The 13,729-nt window shown below is 53.6% G+C and overlaps 2 protein-coding genes across 2 annotated transcripts in view; one reads left to right on the forward strand and one right to left on the reverse strand.

Moving 5' to 3' along the window:
- CDON (cell adhesion associated, oncogene regulated) overlaps nt 1-4,990 on the forward strand; it is a 64,404-nt gene extending 59,414 nt beyond the window's left edge. Inside the window, exons 18-19 of the mRNA XM_008688286.2 lie at nt 324-598; nt 1,192-4,990. Of these exons, the coding sequence (XP_008686508.1) occupies nt 324-598; nt 1,192-1,355 (439 nt within the window). The 3' untranslated portion in view covers nt 1,356-4,990. The remainder of the gene's footprint in view (nt 1-323; nt 599-1,191) is intronic.
- A 1,029-nt stretch (nt 4,991-6,019) lies between these two features.
- VSIG10L2 (V-set and immunoglobulin domain containing 10 like 2) lies at nt 6,020-11,970 on the reverse strand. Its single transcript, XM_040630646.1, is given in 11 exon segments — nt 6,020-6,132; nt 6,281-6,329; nt 6,439-6,470; nt 6,763-6,885; nt 7,214-7,220; nt 7,340-7,402; nt 7,677-7,861; nt 8,428-8,700; nt 10,736-10,996; nt 11,233-11,559; nt 11,562-11,970. Coding segments are annotated over 11 exon segments (1,842 nt in total).
- Nucleotides 11,971-13,729: the final 1,759 nt, after the last annotated feature.

The following is a 13,729-nucleotide window of genomic DNA, read 5'->3' on the forward strand; positions in this document are numbered from 1 at the left end:
CCTGAGGCGGGGCTTGATCTCACGACCCAGAGATCACGACCTGAGCTGAAACCAAGAGTCAGATGCTTAAACAGTTGTGCCACCCGGGCTCCCCGCATACGGTTTTATTCTTAAGTGGTGCATTCTCTTCCTATATTCCATTTTAACTGTAATTTTTGAGTTCTTAATATCTCAAATCATAGTGAATCATTTCATTATTTTTAAGCACTAATCTTTCTTAAGAGTCTGTGAATACAAAATACCAAATGGTATTTCAAAATACGTGTGTTTTAATTATTGATCCCTCTAGACACAACTCTGATTCTTTCGGTTGTATTTTGTAGGTGTTTCACCAAAACTAACAGCACTTGCAGCAGCAGCCCCCTTCCTGTGGTCCCAGTGGTAGCACCTTACCCTCAGGATGGTTTGGAAATGAAGCCCCTCAGTCCCATGAAGATGTCTGCATGTCTGGCTTCCACAGTCCCCGACTGTGGCCAGTCACCTGAGGAGAGTTGCAAAGATGACACGGCGCCGAGACCTGCTCAGCATACTTGCTGTCAGGACAGTAGGAATGAGATCAATTCTGAGTGCACAGAAGATACAGCAGAGTTCAACAGAGGTACTAGGAGACATTATAAATCTGAAGTTTCTAGCTAGTCTGCAGTTAGCTAAGACCTCTATGAGGGCCGTCACTTTCAGGATGTTCTCTCTGTGATCATCTCACATTTTTTCTGAAATACTGGGTGGGGGGTATTCGGTATTTCGAAACAATTGACTATATAAGGAATTGTGTGAAATTCTGTTATTCACATCCTTCATCTCAGGCTGTTAATCCCATTACATTTTGGAGACTAAATCCAAATAGACTTTGGTTTGGTTTGTGCCCGGACGGTAGACTTGCTGGAAGAAGGTATTTTGTGATCATGGGCCTCTTTCATCATTTGAGTTGCGTCTGGTGTTGTAGCCTTTCCTCGAAGTGGTTATCTGCGGGGTTTTAAGGGTTTTGCTTTAGCCCTCAGATGAATTGTACAATTGTTCGTGAGAGCTCAACCTTATTTTAAATCTTTGAAGCTTACTTTCTCTCTCAAAGTCAAACTCAGCGTAATTGGGCTCATTATTCTTTCTTTATGGCTCAAAGTAATGTTGTGAGACTGTTTTGTAAAAGTCAGCCTTTCTGATTTCATAATGCTCCCAAACCTTTGTGTTTTTCAGGAGACAGCTGTGTCCATTCAGAAACAGAGAACAAAATTCTAAGTTGGAACCCTCTTATTTTGCCACATGTGTCCAAGGACTGTACGGAAAAGACTACCTGGTCTCCTCCTGGCATTCCTTTAGACAGCCCTGCAGGGGTCCTTCAGCAACCCCAAGAAACCTGAGGGTGTGCAAATGACCAGTCGTGTTCCTGCTTCAAGCCAGTAACTGCACAAAACAGGCCTGGGGATGGACTGTGTGAAGGACATGAATTCAGATCAGAGAAAATCATTATTTATTTTTTGTAGTAGTAATTTCCTATGAATGTATCTTAAAATGTGTGCCCTTTTATATTATTTATGCCTTAAAATTTCCCTCATCCTCCTTCCCCCTCAGTAGGAAACAACCTAGTTTTGCGTAGTTTTCAATCATCTGAGAGCGGTGGGATCATTCCATGTTTCCGAGAACCTCAGTGACCATAAGTCTCCTCCTGCAAGGATCCAGCCTATTGGCCGATTCGGCTAAGAGGGAACTGAAGTTTTCACATGGAAAGCTGTCTTTCGATGTATTGTGTTATCAGACTTTCTGAGAAGTTTGAAGTCCCGCTCAGTTGTAACCTAGCGTTCGTAAAGTAGGTGTCTTATGAATTTTATGAGTGCCTTCCACAGAACTCATAGGTGACCCCTTGACTCTCTGTCTGCACATGGGCACAAATGATGTGCAGTTTTCTAGCACTAGTCCCCGACGGTGTCATGAACATGGTTGAGGTTAAGGTCTGTAGAGTTATTGCCATATGCAGACATGGGACCAAGGCCAGAGAGAAAAAGATAGCCCCCTCAGGTCCCACTGCATTAAAATTGGACTGGTTTATTAAATTGTCACTATAGGGCCCTTTTGGACTGTTTCTAAGAGTAGGAACAAAATGAGTTTAAAGTGGCAATTTGGAAAGAAAGACCCACATTGTGCTCCCAGTGTCATGCCACCCAAAAATTATTATTTTTCAAGCTTCCAGCTTGGGCAATACTTGGAAGATGTGAGTGTCAGAAAAGATTTAATTTGGAGGGAGAGGGGTATGGTTTGAAATTTCCTGACGTTTTTCAGAATGTCGTCACTGTAAACACACACGTGAAGCTTTGGTTAGCAGAGCCCATAAATCACAGTTACGGCTCCCTCTGAGTGACAAGGACATTTGCAGCTGCCTTTGGAAGGCTTTTCTTCTCCACATCTTAAAAAAAAAAAAAACACAAAAAAACACTACTTCTATTTAATAACTATTTTAATAGCTTGATTCAAGCTTCAATAGATCACTGCTTGTTTTTGGATTGTGCATTCCGTTGGGGGAAAAAATAGAAAATGATTCTCTATGTAGAGTCAAGCAGTTTCAGCATCAATGAGAAAAGTTCACAGTTTCCCAGAAATTGCAGTGAAACAGACTAGCATACTATGTTAATCAACTGTTTATGTAAATGCATCAGTATTCCCTTATATATGTCTACGTATCTTATAAATAGAGCAGTTAGGGAAATACGCTGTCGGAGCTGGGTCCCTATGCCAGAATGACTTCGAGTAGAATGTAGTGAGTATAATTTCAGGGTCAGGTATTAGGGATGCTGCAGGAGCAAGTTCTGCGTTCCCAGTGTCCATACTTAGAGTATACTGGATTTATTCTTCATGTGATGTAGACGCAATTAGCTTTGGAGGCAGATAGCTGCATCCCTTACTTCTGTGACTAGCAAAGGACAGAGTCCTAGTGCGCAGAATATGAAAACATACCCTGTGTTTTGCCAGCCCGGATACAACCATGCTGTCACAAAGGGAGTTTCGGAGAACTGGGGAGTAGATGGCGTGGGCAGTCGTCTTGATTCAGGAAACAGTGGCGTGCTAGCATGAGCCTTAGGCCATAACCTGCTTTTAAAGATGGAGTTTGAATATGGGATTTGTCCACTAGGAAGAGGAGACGACTTTACCTTTAGGGCAATCTCATTGTGGACTGCTTTTATTTATATTATTAGTAACGCTGTTTTAAGTGTTATTCCTTTTATTGTATTTTATTTATAAAAAATGCCTTTATATATTGAGACATATAAATATAAATATATAAATATATATATATATAATTGCCTTACCGCTTAGGAGTTATGCATTCTCCCTAATGTTGAGTTGTTCTGAACTTGGATGACCTACACGGTCACCAAGGACAGTCCTGCCTGATGTCGCTTCCCCAGGAAGTCAGAGGACACAGCAGCATCTGCGGGGTGACCGCAGCGTCCCAGGCACCGTGCTCGGTGCTGCTCTCGGCTATCTCGTTAACCCTCACAACAAATCTCCAATACCATCACCCACCACAGAGCCTGCATTTCAACCCGATTTGCCCGGAGCCGTAATCCGAGCTCCTTCCAGTTTTCCAGACGGCTTTCCAAAAGCATGCGGTTCCCTCTTGTGATGGAACCAGCCCAGTTCTGCGTGCTCCCGCCTCCCCTGCCGCAGGGTTCCTCTGACCCCGCAGCCCGAGAAGCCGCCCTATGTCCCACGCAGGCAGAGCTCCGTGCCCATCACTTGGCCTTCCCAGAGTCCCCACGTCTCCTGGCGACAGCCCTCACCACCCCTGCCTGGGAATGGAATCTTCCCTGGGCTTAGTGAGCACGTCATTGGTTAGGCCTCTTCACGTTCCTTCTCCTCTTAGAATTCTCTGTGGTTCTTTGTTTTAGCGACAAACTCCACCCCTGCCCCTGGTGTATCATTTTACCGTGTCCTTTGTCCCCCGTTAGGAACCCATAGTCTGCCGCTAGGCGCGGTGCAGGGCGTAAATGACCTCGTGCAGTGTTAACGCCTTGGGAAGTGGTCTTTTCGAAAAGCGTGTCTTTCTGGGTTTGGGTTCTGTGGAGCGAGTCTGAAGACCAGCACGTCTGTATAGGCCGACTGTGTCACAGCTCGTTCCCGGATGGAGTACCGCCAAGAACTTGACCCCATGGCTGGATTTCACCTGTGTTGCTCTGTTTTTTAAAGTAATGGCTTTGAGATGCATGTTTTTGTATCCTATTGAAAAGTGTGTTTTATTTTCCTGAAAGTTGTAATGTTATGTTTGGAACTGTACATATTTTAAACGATGTAGCGTTGACAGGTTTTGTCTGGTTGATACGACTTTGTATTAAAAGAGAATGCTGCTTTCCTGTAGAGTAGCACGTGAAGATGGGGACCCTCAGATCCTCCCTGTTTGTATAAAGCTGCTTGTAGCTTGTGGTCGGGGTGGCTGTACGTCTTCCTCGGAAATTCTTTGGAACCTCCATCCCTGCCCTCCCCTGAAGATCCCCATCGCACGGCCCAGAGTTAATCCCTTCTGGTCCGACCGCCGAGATCCAGGCCCTGAAGGAACAGGATCTAGGACAGCAAGTGCTTTATGGGGAGGCTGGGAGAATCCCTGAGCCCAGGAGCTGTGTCCAAGCAGGCGGACGCCCCTCGGGGGCCTCAGTGTCTCTTCGGAAGGAAGAGAGGACGGGGGGCGGGGGGGGAGCAGCCTGAGGAGCGTGGGGAGGGGAGGGCCCTCCTCGCCTGTTGTCTGTGTTTACCGTTAGCATCGAGCAACATCCGTGTGAACTCCTGGGCAGACGTTTAGCCTCCTCAAGAAAAGCAGCCCTAAAAACCCATCAACGTGTCTGAGCTGCTTTGACCGGAAAGCCAACAGGGTCTTTGACGTGGGGTGGGGCCTTGTTCTAGTTTATTCCCCATGTTGAAATAAGCCTCCCTTAAACCTTAGCTCCAGCCCCGAGAGCCTTGAGAGAACTTGAAATCCCTTTTCTAATAAAGTCTAAATCTGTGAGAACCTAAGAAGCAACTGAAGTTTCTGTCCGTTTCCCGTCTCCTTCCAGGCGCCACTTATCCTGGCGAGCTCATCCGCTGGCTCTGCTGCTGTTGCTTCTCCGAGTCCCCTGCCGAGGCAGCGCCAAGTCCTGACGCTTCTAGTCCCTTGAACAAGCATTCGTTTGTGTTTCACCCAGATTTCAGACACGCACGCGCGCACACACACACACACACACCCTGGAGCCAGTGAGTCATGCTGGCAGCTGACACAGCACGACTCTGGAACAGCCCCCGTCCCCTGTCAGCCAGCTCCCCCGGGCCTGGTGGCAAGAAGCTGCTTCTGGAATGCCTCTGCTCTGTCGTGTTGGCACAGACGCCCGGAGTCTAGCGCCTGTGCGTCCCCCTGACGGCTGCAGACTCGGGGTTACTCCTCCACCCAAGGGAAGAGAGAGACGGGGACGCAGGGATGGGCCCCTGGCTTCACTACCCCTCTGATGAAGCCGGTCCCATAACTGAAGCTCGTGTTCTCGCGGAAGGAGTTTGAGATTTGGGAAAGAACTAGAAGAGCACGTTTCTTGCTACCGTTGAAGGAAGGGAGCACATACCTACAGATCTCGCTTCCCGTCTCCTAGCTTCCTGCCAGGAGGAGAAGCTGGGACCCGGCTGACGCCGGTCTCTCCTAGGGACCGCATCGAGGAGGGTTTATTTAGCAACCGCTCAGTTCACCGGCTTTGCATGGAAGCGGCTAGCCTGCTCGTAGCGCACCCGGCGCCGTTCCCAGAACCACCCTCGTCCCGGGGCCTCGGACACCCAGCTCGGCTTTTCTCCAGTTGGGTGTCTTCCTCATCCTTCCGCCTCTCTCTTCCCCCAGCCGGGCCAGGACTTGTAGCCAGGTCACGGAGAGGCCCTGCCGCTGAGCCTTGTCCTCGTGTGAGGCTGGGCATTAGGGGGTGAGGGGTAGCCGGTGGCTCAGCCATCTGGGTTTTAAGACCAAGTGTGACACAGGCATCTTTCCAACTCCCACCTGTCTCCTCTGTGCATGTCTGGGGCCTCACGGAGTTGCAGTCACATGATGGTGACATGAGCTGGGGCTCATCATGAGATGGTGACATGTGGGTTCTTCTGCGGGATCCGGACCTGGGGTGGTGGGTGGTGGTTCGACGCCTGCGAAAACCAGACACAAGCAAAGGAGACAGATGCCGCAGAGGCGTCCCAGATTGTTCTCAGGACCAGAGACCGAGCGTTATGCATGCAGCTCCGGACTGCTGTCCTCACATACGAGTAATCCTCCTCAGGATAAAACCCTTCTCACCCGCCGGTGCCTCCAGGCCTTCCCCTGAACCCCCGTATTGGTGACTGTGCTCCCTGAGGGTGACGTGGGAGAGTGACGTTAGTGACAACTACACTTCCCCGGCCTTCCTTTCCGGTTAGAGGACAATCCCAACCCCCGGAATGACTGGGGTTCTACACTTCCGTGGGAACAAGCAACTGACCGAGGCCCGTAGGAAGAAAAGAAGGTGCGTTACTCGAGCAACTTGAGCGTGGGTTCCGGGAAAGTAACCCGCCCTTCCCCGATAGGCTCCGCACTAGAGACCCCGGAACGCAGAGGGGGATAGCCCCAGATCCTAAGGTTGGCAGTTGGAGCCCGATGGACAGCTAGCATTGGGGAGAGGTCACAGTTAAGGGAGAGCCTAGATTCCTTGCCCCGGGGGGTCTGCCTCTCTCCTTGGGTAGGTCTAGACCTGGCCACCCATTGAGTCAAGCAACCCTGCGCTTGAGCTTCCCACTCACAGGGGAGAGTCTCTGGGTGCCGGGCAGCGTACTGGAACACCAGCAGGGAGGCCACGGCTGCCCCCACCACTCCTGTGCCCGCTGCACCCAGCACTGCTGGATAGGCGCTGAAGGGGGCGTCGTCCGCTAAGAGAGGAGAGCGCTGGTTACATGGCTTTGGAGCCACTACTGAACTTGACAACAAAGGCTTCGAGGGCAGCAAGCGGGCAATGCTCCGCGGTGGGCAATCAAGAGCAAGACTGGACCCCCAGAATCCGGAGCTCAAGTCTTTCTCAGGGAAAGAGGTGCTCTGCATGCCTCGTGCTCTTGAGCTTTCGAGTCCCCAGCCAAGCCCCCCATTTCTGGCACAGAAGGCAGCAGGCCAATTATCTTGGCAGCCTGGGGCTGAAGGGAAGGACGCCATGAAACACGAGTTCTCCACTGGAGAGAGAGCAGCGGGAAGCTGAGAGCCCACCTGTGCCCTGGGGGGTGAGACTGAGGCACAGAGTTGTGCCCCTACTCTTATTAATCACCAGCACCCTGTACCCCACCCCATTCCCATTTCTATTTCTTCTGATTCAAGCTGAACCGTGGCTCTTACCCCCAGGCCTGGGACCTCCAGAGCCTTGCAAGGAGGAATGGGGAAGATAGCAGTGGGGATGACCTGAGGGGAGGGTGGAGAAGAGGAAAGAGCCCGGGATGGAGGCATTGGGTGGGAGGGAGGCCAAGGAGGGGATGGAGGCATTCGGTGGGAGGGACACCGAGGAACAAAGTAGGGGACGCCCTGTGCAGACCAAGATGACCCTGGGCTCGGGTTCGGTTTTGCCGAGAAAGGGTGAGTCCCTCCACGGCCTTAGGCCCAGCACCTGGTGTCTTCACCTCAGACGGGTGTCCGGCCGTGTGTTGATTCAGAGCCAGGACGCGGAAGGCGTGAAAACGCTGCCGTTGGGGAGCTGGGGAGCTGGCTGACTCCAGGTGACATTGCTGAGGGCAGTAGGGCCGGTTCCCTGGGGCCCTTCCCACTGCAGCTGGGCAGTGGGAAGCCCCCCAGGCCAGGTGCAGACCAAAGTCACAGCCCCAAGGGTGGGGAGCACAGCACAGGAGGGCTGCCCCTCAGGGGGATCTGGGTGGAGAAGCGGGTGACGGTGAGGCTGGACAGATTTCGCTGCCCGTGCACCATGGTCCCCAGGCCCAGCTGGGGGACCCGGAGGCCACAGGGCGAAGAGTAAGAGAAGTAGGGAGAAGTGGGTGGGCGGGGAAAGATGGATTCCTCTGAGGGGCTGGTGAGCGAAGAGCTGAGCTCTCAGGTCAGGGGGCAGGGACTGAGGGGCTGAGCAGGAGTTCAGAGTCCCTGAGGAATCCCAGAGGCCCATGGAAGCCCCCACCTGGGAAGGTTCCCTCTTTCCTGGTCTCTTTTGGCCACTGGGCACTTTGCCTCACGGTCATTTCTCTACCCTTCTCTGTGCCTCAGTTCAGTCCCCAAGGCGGTGGGAAGAATCACTTGGGGATGAGGTCCAAATAAGGTCAGGGGCTTCCCCTCTCCCCTCCCCTTCCCACAGTTTTCACAGCCTCTCCCCCTGCTCTGCAACTCCATCTGGCTGCCACCCCTCCCTCCCCCACAATGTCCACACCGCGTCCCTCGGGGCTGCAGCGGCCCCAGCTGTGAGTGGCCCCCACCCACACACTCACAGATGGTGAGCCTGATGCTGGTCTGGGTGCGGGTGTCCAGGCGGCTGTTGCGGGCCAGGCACGTGTGCAGGCCTGTGTGGGCCCGTCTGGCGCTGGCGATGGTGTAGGCAGGCCCGGTGTGGACCTGAGTGTGGTCACGGAGCCACACATAGTGACTCCGGGGGTTGGATGCGTCCAGGCAGCTCAGGGTCACCTCTTTCCTTTCACTGGCCCAGAAACCCTCCTCACTGAAGCCCAGTGGCTCCACGGTGATCACAGGGTTGTCTGGACCATCTGGAGGGAAAGGAAGACTTGTGTCATCTCCCCAGGCTTCATTCCTTCACTCACTCATATCATCTTAGCTGAGCTTACCGTCCAGCAAGCGTGTATTATGTACCCACTGTGTCACCCACCGGGCAAGGCCCCCAAGGAGCTCAGAGTCTGGGGGCCATAAGCACAGTCAAATATAGGTGTTGAGGGTCTTTGGGGGCAAGCTCCCGAGGCTGCGGGAGGCTTCCTGGAGAGACTGAGGTAGGGGGACGGCAAGAGCTGGCTAGGCAGGAGGAAGGGAGGGTGCCAACCTTCCCGGTGCGCCCACAATCGAGGCGCTTCTTGGGACTGGGACGGTTGGCCCCTCTAGGCTGCAGAGGGCAGAAAACAGGATTGAAGTTGCCCCGAACACGATCCCAGAGCCAGTCCTTCTCACTTCTTTGGGTCACTGCCTTCCCTTTTTTCCTGTGTCCCCTCTTTCTGCCACCCAGAAAGGACTGAATCCTCCACCTGCTTCCATTCTGCTCCTCTGTCTTTCCCAAGGACCACTCGCCTGTCTCCTCCATGGTCCTAAGTCTGCAATCCTACAAACCACCACCCACAAGACAGACGGGACATCGCTAGTCCTGGCTTTTGAAATCCTCTAGACCAGCACTGGCCAACAGATACATACGAGCCACAGATCTGTTTTAATTTTCTAGTAGCCAAATCTTTTTTTTAAAAGCTTTTATTTATTTATTCGACAGAGATAGAGACAGCCAGCGAGAGAGGGAACACAAGCAGGGGGAGTGGGAGAGGAAGAAGCAGGCTCCCAGCGGAGGAGCCTGATGTGGGGCTCGATCCCAGAACGCCGGGATCACGCCCTGAGCTGAAGGCAGACGCCTAACCACTGTGCCACCCAGGCACCCCTCTAGTAGCCAAATCTTAAAAAGGAAAAACAACTAAACCCAACCAAGCAAAAAGCACCAATGGGTTTTAATAATTTTAATAATATTTTGTATTTAACCAATTACATCCAGAGTATTATTCCAATGTATAATCAAATATAAAACTTATTGATGAGCTATTTTATGTTCCTTTTTTTTTTTTTTTTTTAGACTAAGCCTTCAAAGCCAGTGTGCTGAGAACACCTGTTTGATTCAGGCAAATCTGCAGAGCTTGGATCCCCACGAATGGCAGCCACGTTAGAGAGCACGGCTCGAGACCATCCTAGTCTTCTTCCCATAAACGTCTAATTCCATTTTTAAATTAATTTTTTTAATTTGCAAAAGTTCCTTAGCTTTATTTGTTCTCTTAACTGAAAGAACTACTGTGGTCTTTGTCCACTTCCGTATTAGGTTGCTGCTGCTTCTCATTGCTTGTTCTGGAGTTCCTTGTAAGTTCTGAAAAAGAATCCTTCCTTTGCTCTTCATGGGCTTTCTTTAGTTTTTAAATTTTATGTATTTATTTGGGAGAGAGAGAGAGAGCAGGAGCAGGGGAAGGGGCAGAGGGAGAAGCAGGCTCCGCACTGAGCAGGGAGCCCGCCATGGGACTCGATCCCAGGACCCTGGGATCATGACCTGAGCTGAAGGCAGCCGCTGAACCGACTGAGTCACCCAGGCGCCCCTCTTCATTTGCTTTAAAGACAGACTTCTGATTTCTAACTTGAGGCTCTCAGCCTTTGACTTGGGACCAGCCTGCTGCCCTCTGTGCCAACTGCGTCCCTCCTCCCGGTTTCCTCAGGGTTCAGTCGGTCTCTGCGAGGCCTTCCTGCTCAACCCAAAGACAGGCTCCGCGGGCCGCCCCTTTCACCATAATTATGGCTAAAACTGTGACTCTGCATATATGCTCATTTTCCTGGGAAGAGGGGCTCACGACCTGGAAAAGCCTAGAAGCCCGGTACTAGATCCGCATCTGGTACCAGGGGTACGGTACCCTGAGGTTCTCACCTACTGGAGCCGCTCAGCAGGCTGGGGCACTGTTGGGGGCCCTGAGGTGTGTCGGGAGGCAGGGTGCAGATGGGAGGGTAGGTGCCAGCCCTGAGCACTCCCCGCCCACCCCCACCCCCAGTCTGACTCACAGATGACATCAAGGAAGGTTCCATAGCTGCTCAGCCGGTTGACGGCGTTGTGGGCACTGCATAGGTACCAGCCCAGGTGTGTTCTGTTGACCGGGTCTAGATGAAGCCATCTCTCCGTCACCTCCAACAGCTCCTCCTCTGGGCCTCGAGGTGCCTGATGTCGCCAGGCAAACGTGACAGGCTCTGTGCCCTCCCGGACTGCACATGTGGCCACCACGTAGGCCCCCTCCACAGGGGACAGGTCGCTCAGCCTCACCGAGGCTTTGATACGGGCACCGGCCGGAGGAAGGAAAGGCCCACATTTATTATCACAGACCCGTGCCAGGCTGGGGGGGTTGGCCTGCCACGGGGCCCTGGCCCTCCCTTCCTTGTGAGTCCAGGTTTTCTCACTCCCTGGAGCCAAGGTGCCCTGGAACCTGGGCCCAGCCCCGTGCAATGGGAAGCACATGCAAACAGAGGCAAAGCAGCGTGCAAAGCCACTAAGTCCCAGCTCGGGCCCTCGCCTAGCATGGCCAGCATGAGGTAGGAGTAGGTGGTGTGCAGCTGGCCCCCGGCCCCGTGCAGGGCCTGGCACAGGAAGCGGCCTCGGGCACCCTCCCGCAGCTCCCGCAGCACCGGGCTGCTGTTCCGGAGACTCGCGGCCCCCAGAGCCGAGGCCCAGGCCTCCACCTTGGACTCTGCTCCATTGGTGACAGCCACAGGCCGGGGAGTCAGCGAGCCCAGGGGAGTGAGGGGGGGTTGGCCCTCCCTTCCTTGTGAGTCCAGGTTTTCTCACTCCCTGAAGACCACGCGCGAGGCGGGTCCGGAGCCCCAACCCAGCCCCCAGAGCCACCCCGCGCTCCTCGAACGGACGTGGCCTCCTCGGCAGGGGCTCGGTGGGTCCGGTGGGGCTGCCCCAGGGACAGAGCGGCAATGCAGGACGTCCAGCCTGGGCTCTCCTCCTCCCCCTCCTGGGGCCCCTCGTCCTTCTCCTTGGAGTTGGTGGGGAAGAGACCGTTTCCGAGCGAGCTTCGGAGTTTCCTGTCCGGCTGTGCCGTGGGAGCAGGCGGCCCGGGGGAGCTGAGGCTCCCATCCCCATGCGCCATCCCACCATTGTGGGAGCGTGATAAAAATACATACTCCGGGGCCTCATGCCAGACCAGGGACTCCGCACCCCCAGGGCAGCAGGAATCTGTATTTTTAACAAGACGCTGGAAGTCAATCTGATGGTCAGCACCAGATGGGGAGCTCTGCATGGCCACTGGCAATTCAGGCTCTGGGGGGGGGAGGGTTCTCTGTGTAACAATTCCAGGGGGATTCCAGACTCACTGCACCAAAGGGAAGGTGACACCAGCCAGCCGTCCGCCCATCCAGCATTTAGTTGTCAGCTGCTAATTACGAGCTGCCTGCCCTGTACCAGGCACCAGGGTTACAATGACAAACGAGCCGCCCCATCCCTGCTCTCGGGGAGCTTTCAGTCTATGCTATCCTTTTCTGCTCAGGACCTAGCATGGAACGGCAGCATGCTCCGGAGCCCCACGTTCTCCTGTCCCCCATGGCCAGGTAACTATAACATGCAGAGCTTCATGGTGACGATAAATGCCTCAGATGACACACAGGGCACAGGAACGAGTCCCACCAGCTTCCGTTTGTTGAATGCCTTTGTGCGAGGCCCTGCACACGTGTTAGCTGTTGACCTTAACTGTCACAGTCATCACATCCCCCTGAGACTCTGAGCACGACGTCGCTTCATCTAGAACTGCACGGCAGGTGGGGGAGCCCAGCTCCCCATCTCAGACTCTCCCCACCGCTCCCGGCTTCTCCAGAGAGAGAAGGCAAGACAGGCATCGAGCGGGAGGGAAGGGACCAAGGGCAAAACTCTGCCGTTCAATTGATCAAGAAGCAAAACACTTAACCTGGAAGCTGCTGCTTCCCAACCATGTGGACGCTGCTCTGGCCCGAGCTCCCAGCATCTCGCAGCTAGACTCCTGGTCTCCCAAGTGCTCGCAGCAACCAGAAGACCATGCACTTTGGAGGGAACTTTTGGAAGCCCAGATCTGGCCATGTCACTCCATGCTTACTACCCGACGGTGGCCGTCAGGATAACCCCAGACTTGGGAGGGTGACCCAGCATGCTGTCTGTGGCACAGAGCCGTGGCTCCGGGCACGCTGGCTAAGCTCCAGCGCATAAACAAAGTTGATGGACTTCATTGAATGGCCACGCAAGCATTAAAGAGGGATCCCGGGGAAGACAGGGGGAGAAATAGCAGGATGTGAGTGGGGGAATGGGGCCATCATGGGGGGGAGGCTGAGTATCACTCACCAGAGGCCCCTCCATGCAGAAGGCAGAGGGGCTCAGGACCAGGAGACCGAGTGGTCTGTGCGGAGCCCTCGGACCCACCATGGCCTCATCTCCCTGGGTGGCCGTCCATCTGGGGTTCCTGCCTGGCACTCGGGTGCTCTCTCTCCAGAGCAAAGCCCAGCCCCAGAAGGATTGGGGGTCTGGCTCGGATTGCCAACCTCAGCCTTCTGCCACCTCCACCCCTGCTCTCCTGTTACCCTCACTGGCCCGATGACAAGTAAATTATTTACCAGTTGACTCACTCCATTCATAATGCAGAGTTGGGGAGGGCAAGACCTGGCTGGGACAGATCTAGGGGACACCCCCCCTGAGCTTCCTGCATTTTCATTTTAATGATAGCATAAAATCAGAGAGTCACTGAGCATAGAGTTGAAAACGGCCCCAGTCTCAGCGAGTCCAACCACCTGCCCAGGTGTGGGAGCCCTGCGTGCAGTCCCCTAGACCTTAGGGACAAGGAGATTCAAACACGCCTTCGAATGCCCTCTTGTGTTTCGCTCATGTTTTGTTGGGAGAAGTTGGTAGAGGGTGGAAGGAGCTCGGGGGTCAACCACAATGCCAGATTTCGGGTTTGACTGACAGACTGTGAAACCAGGAAATTTCTGAACCTCTCTGAGCTTTCGTTTCTTTGCAGATGAATGGGGATAATAGCACCT

Source organism: Ursus maritimus, unplaced genomic scaffold (assembly GCF_017311325.1).
Source record: "Ursus maritimus isolate PB19 unplaced genomic scaffold, ASM1731132v1 scaffold_16, whole genome shotgun sequence".
NCBI classification, from domain to species: Eukaryota; Metazoa; Chordata; class Mammalia; order Carnivora; family Ursidae; genus Ursus; species Ursus maritimus.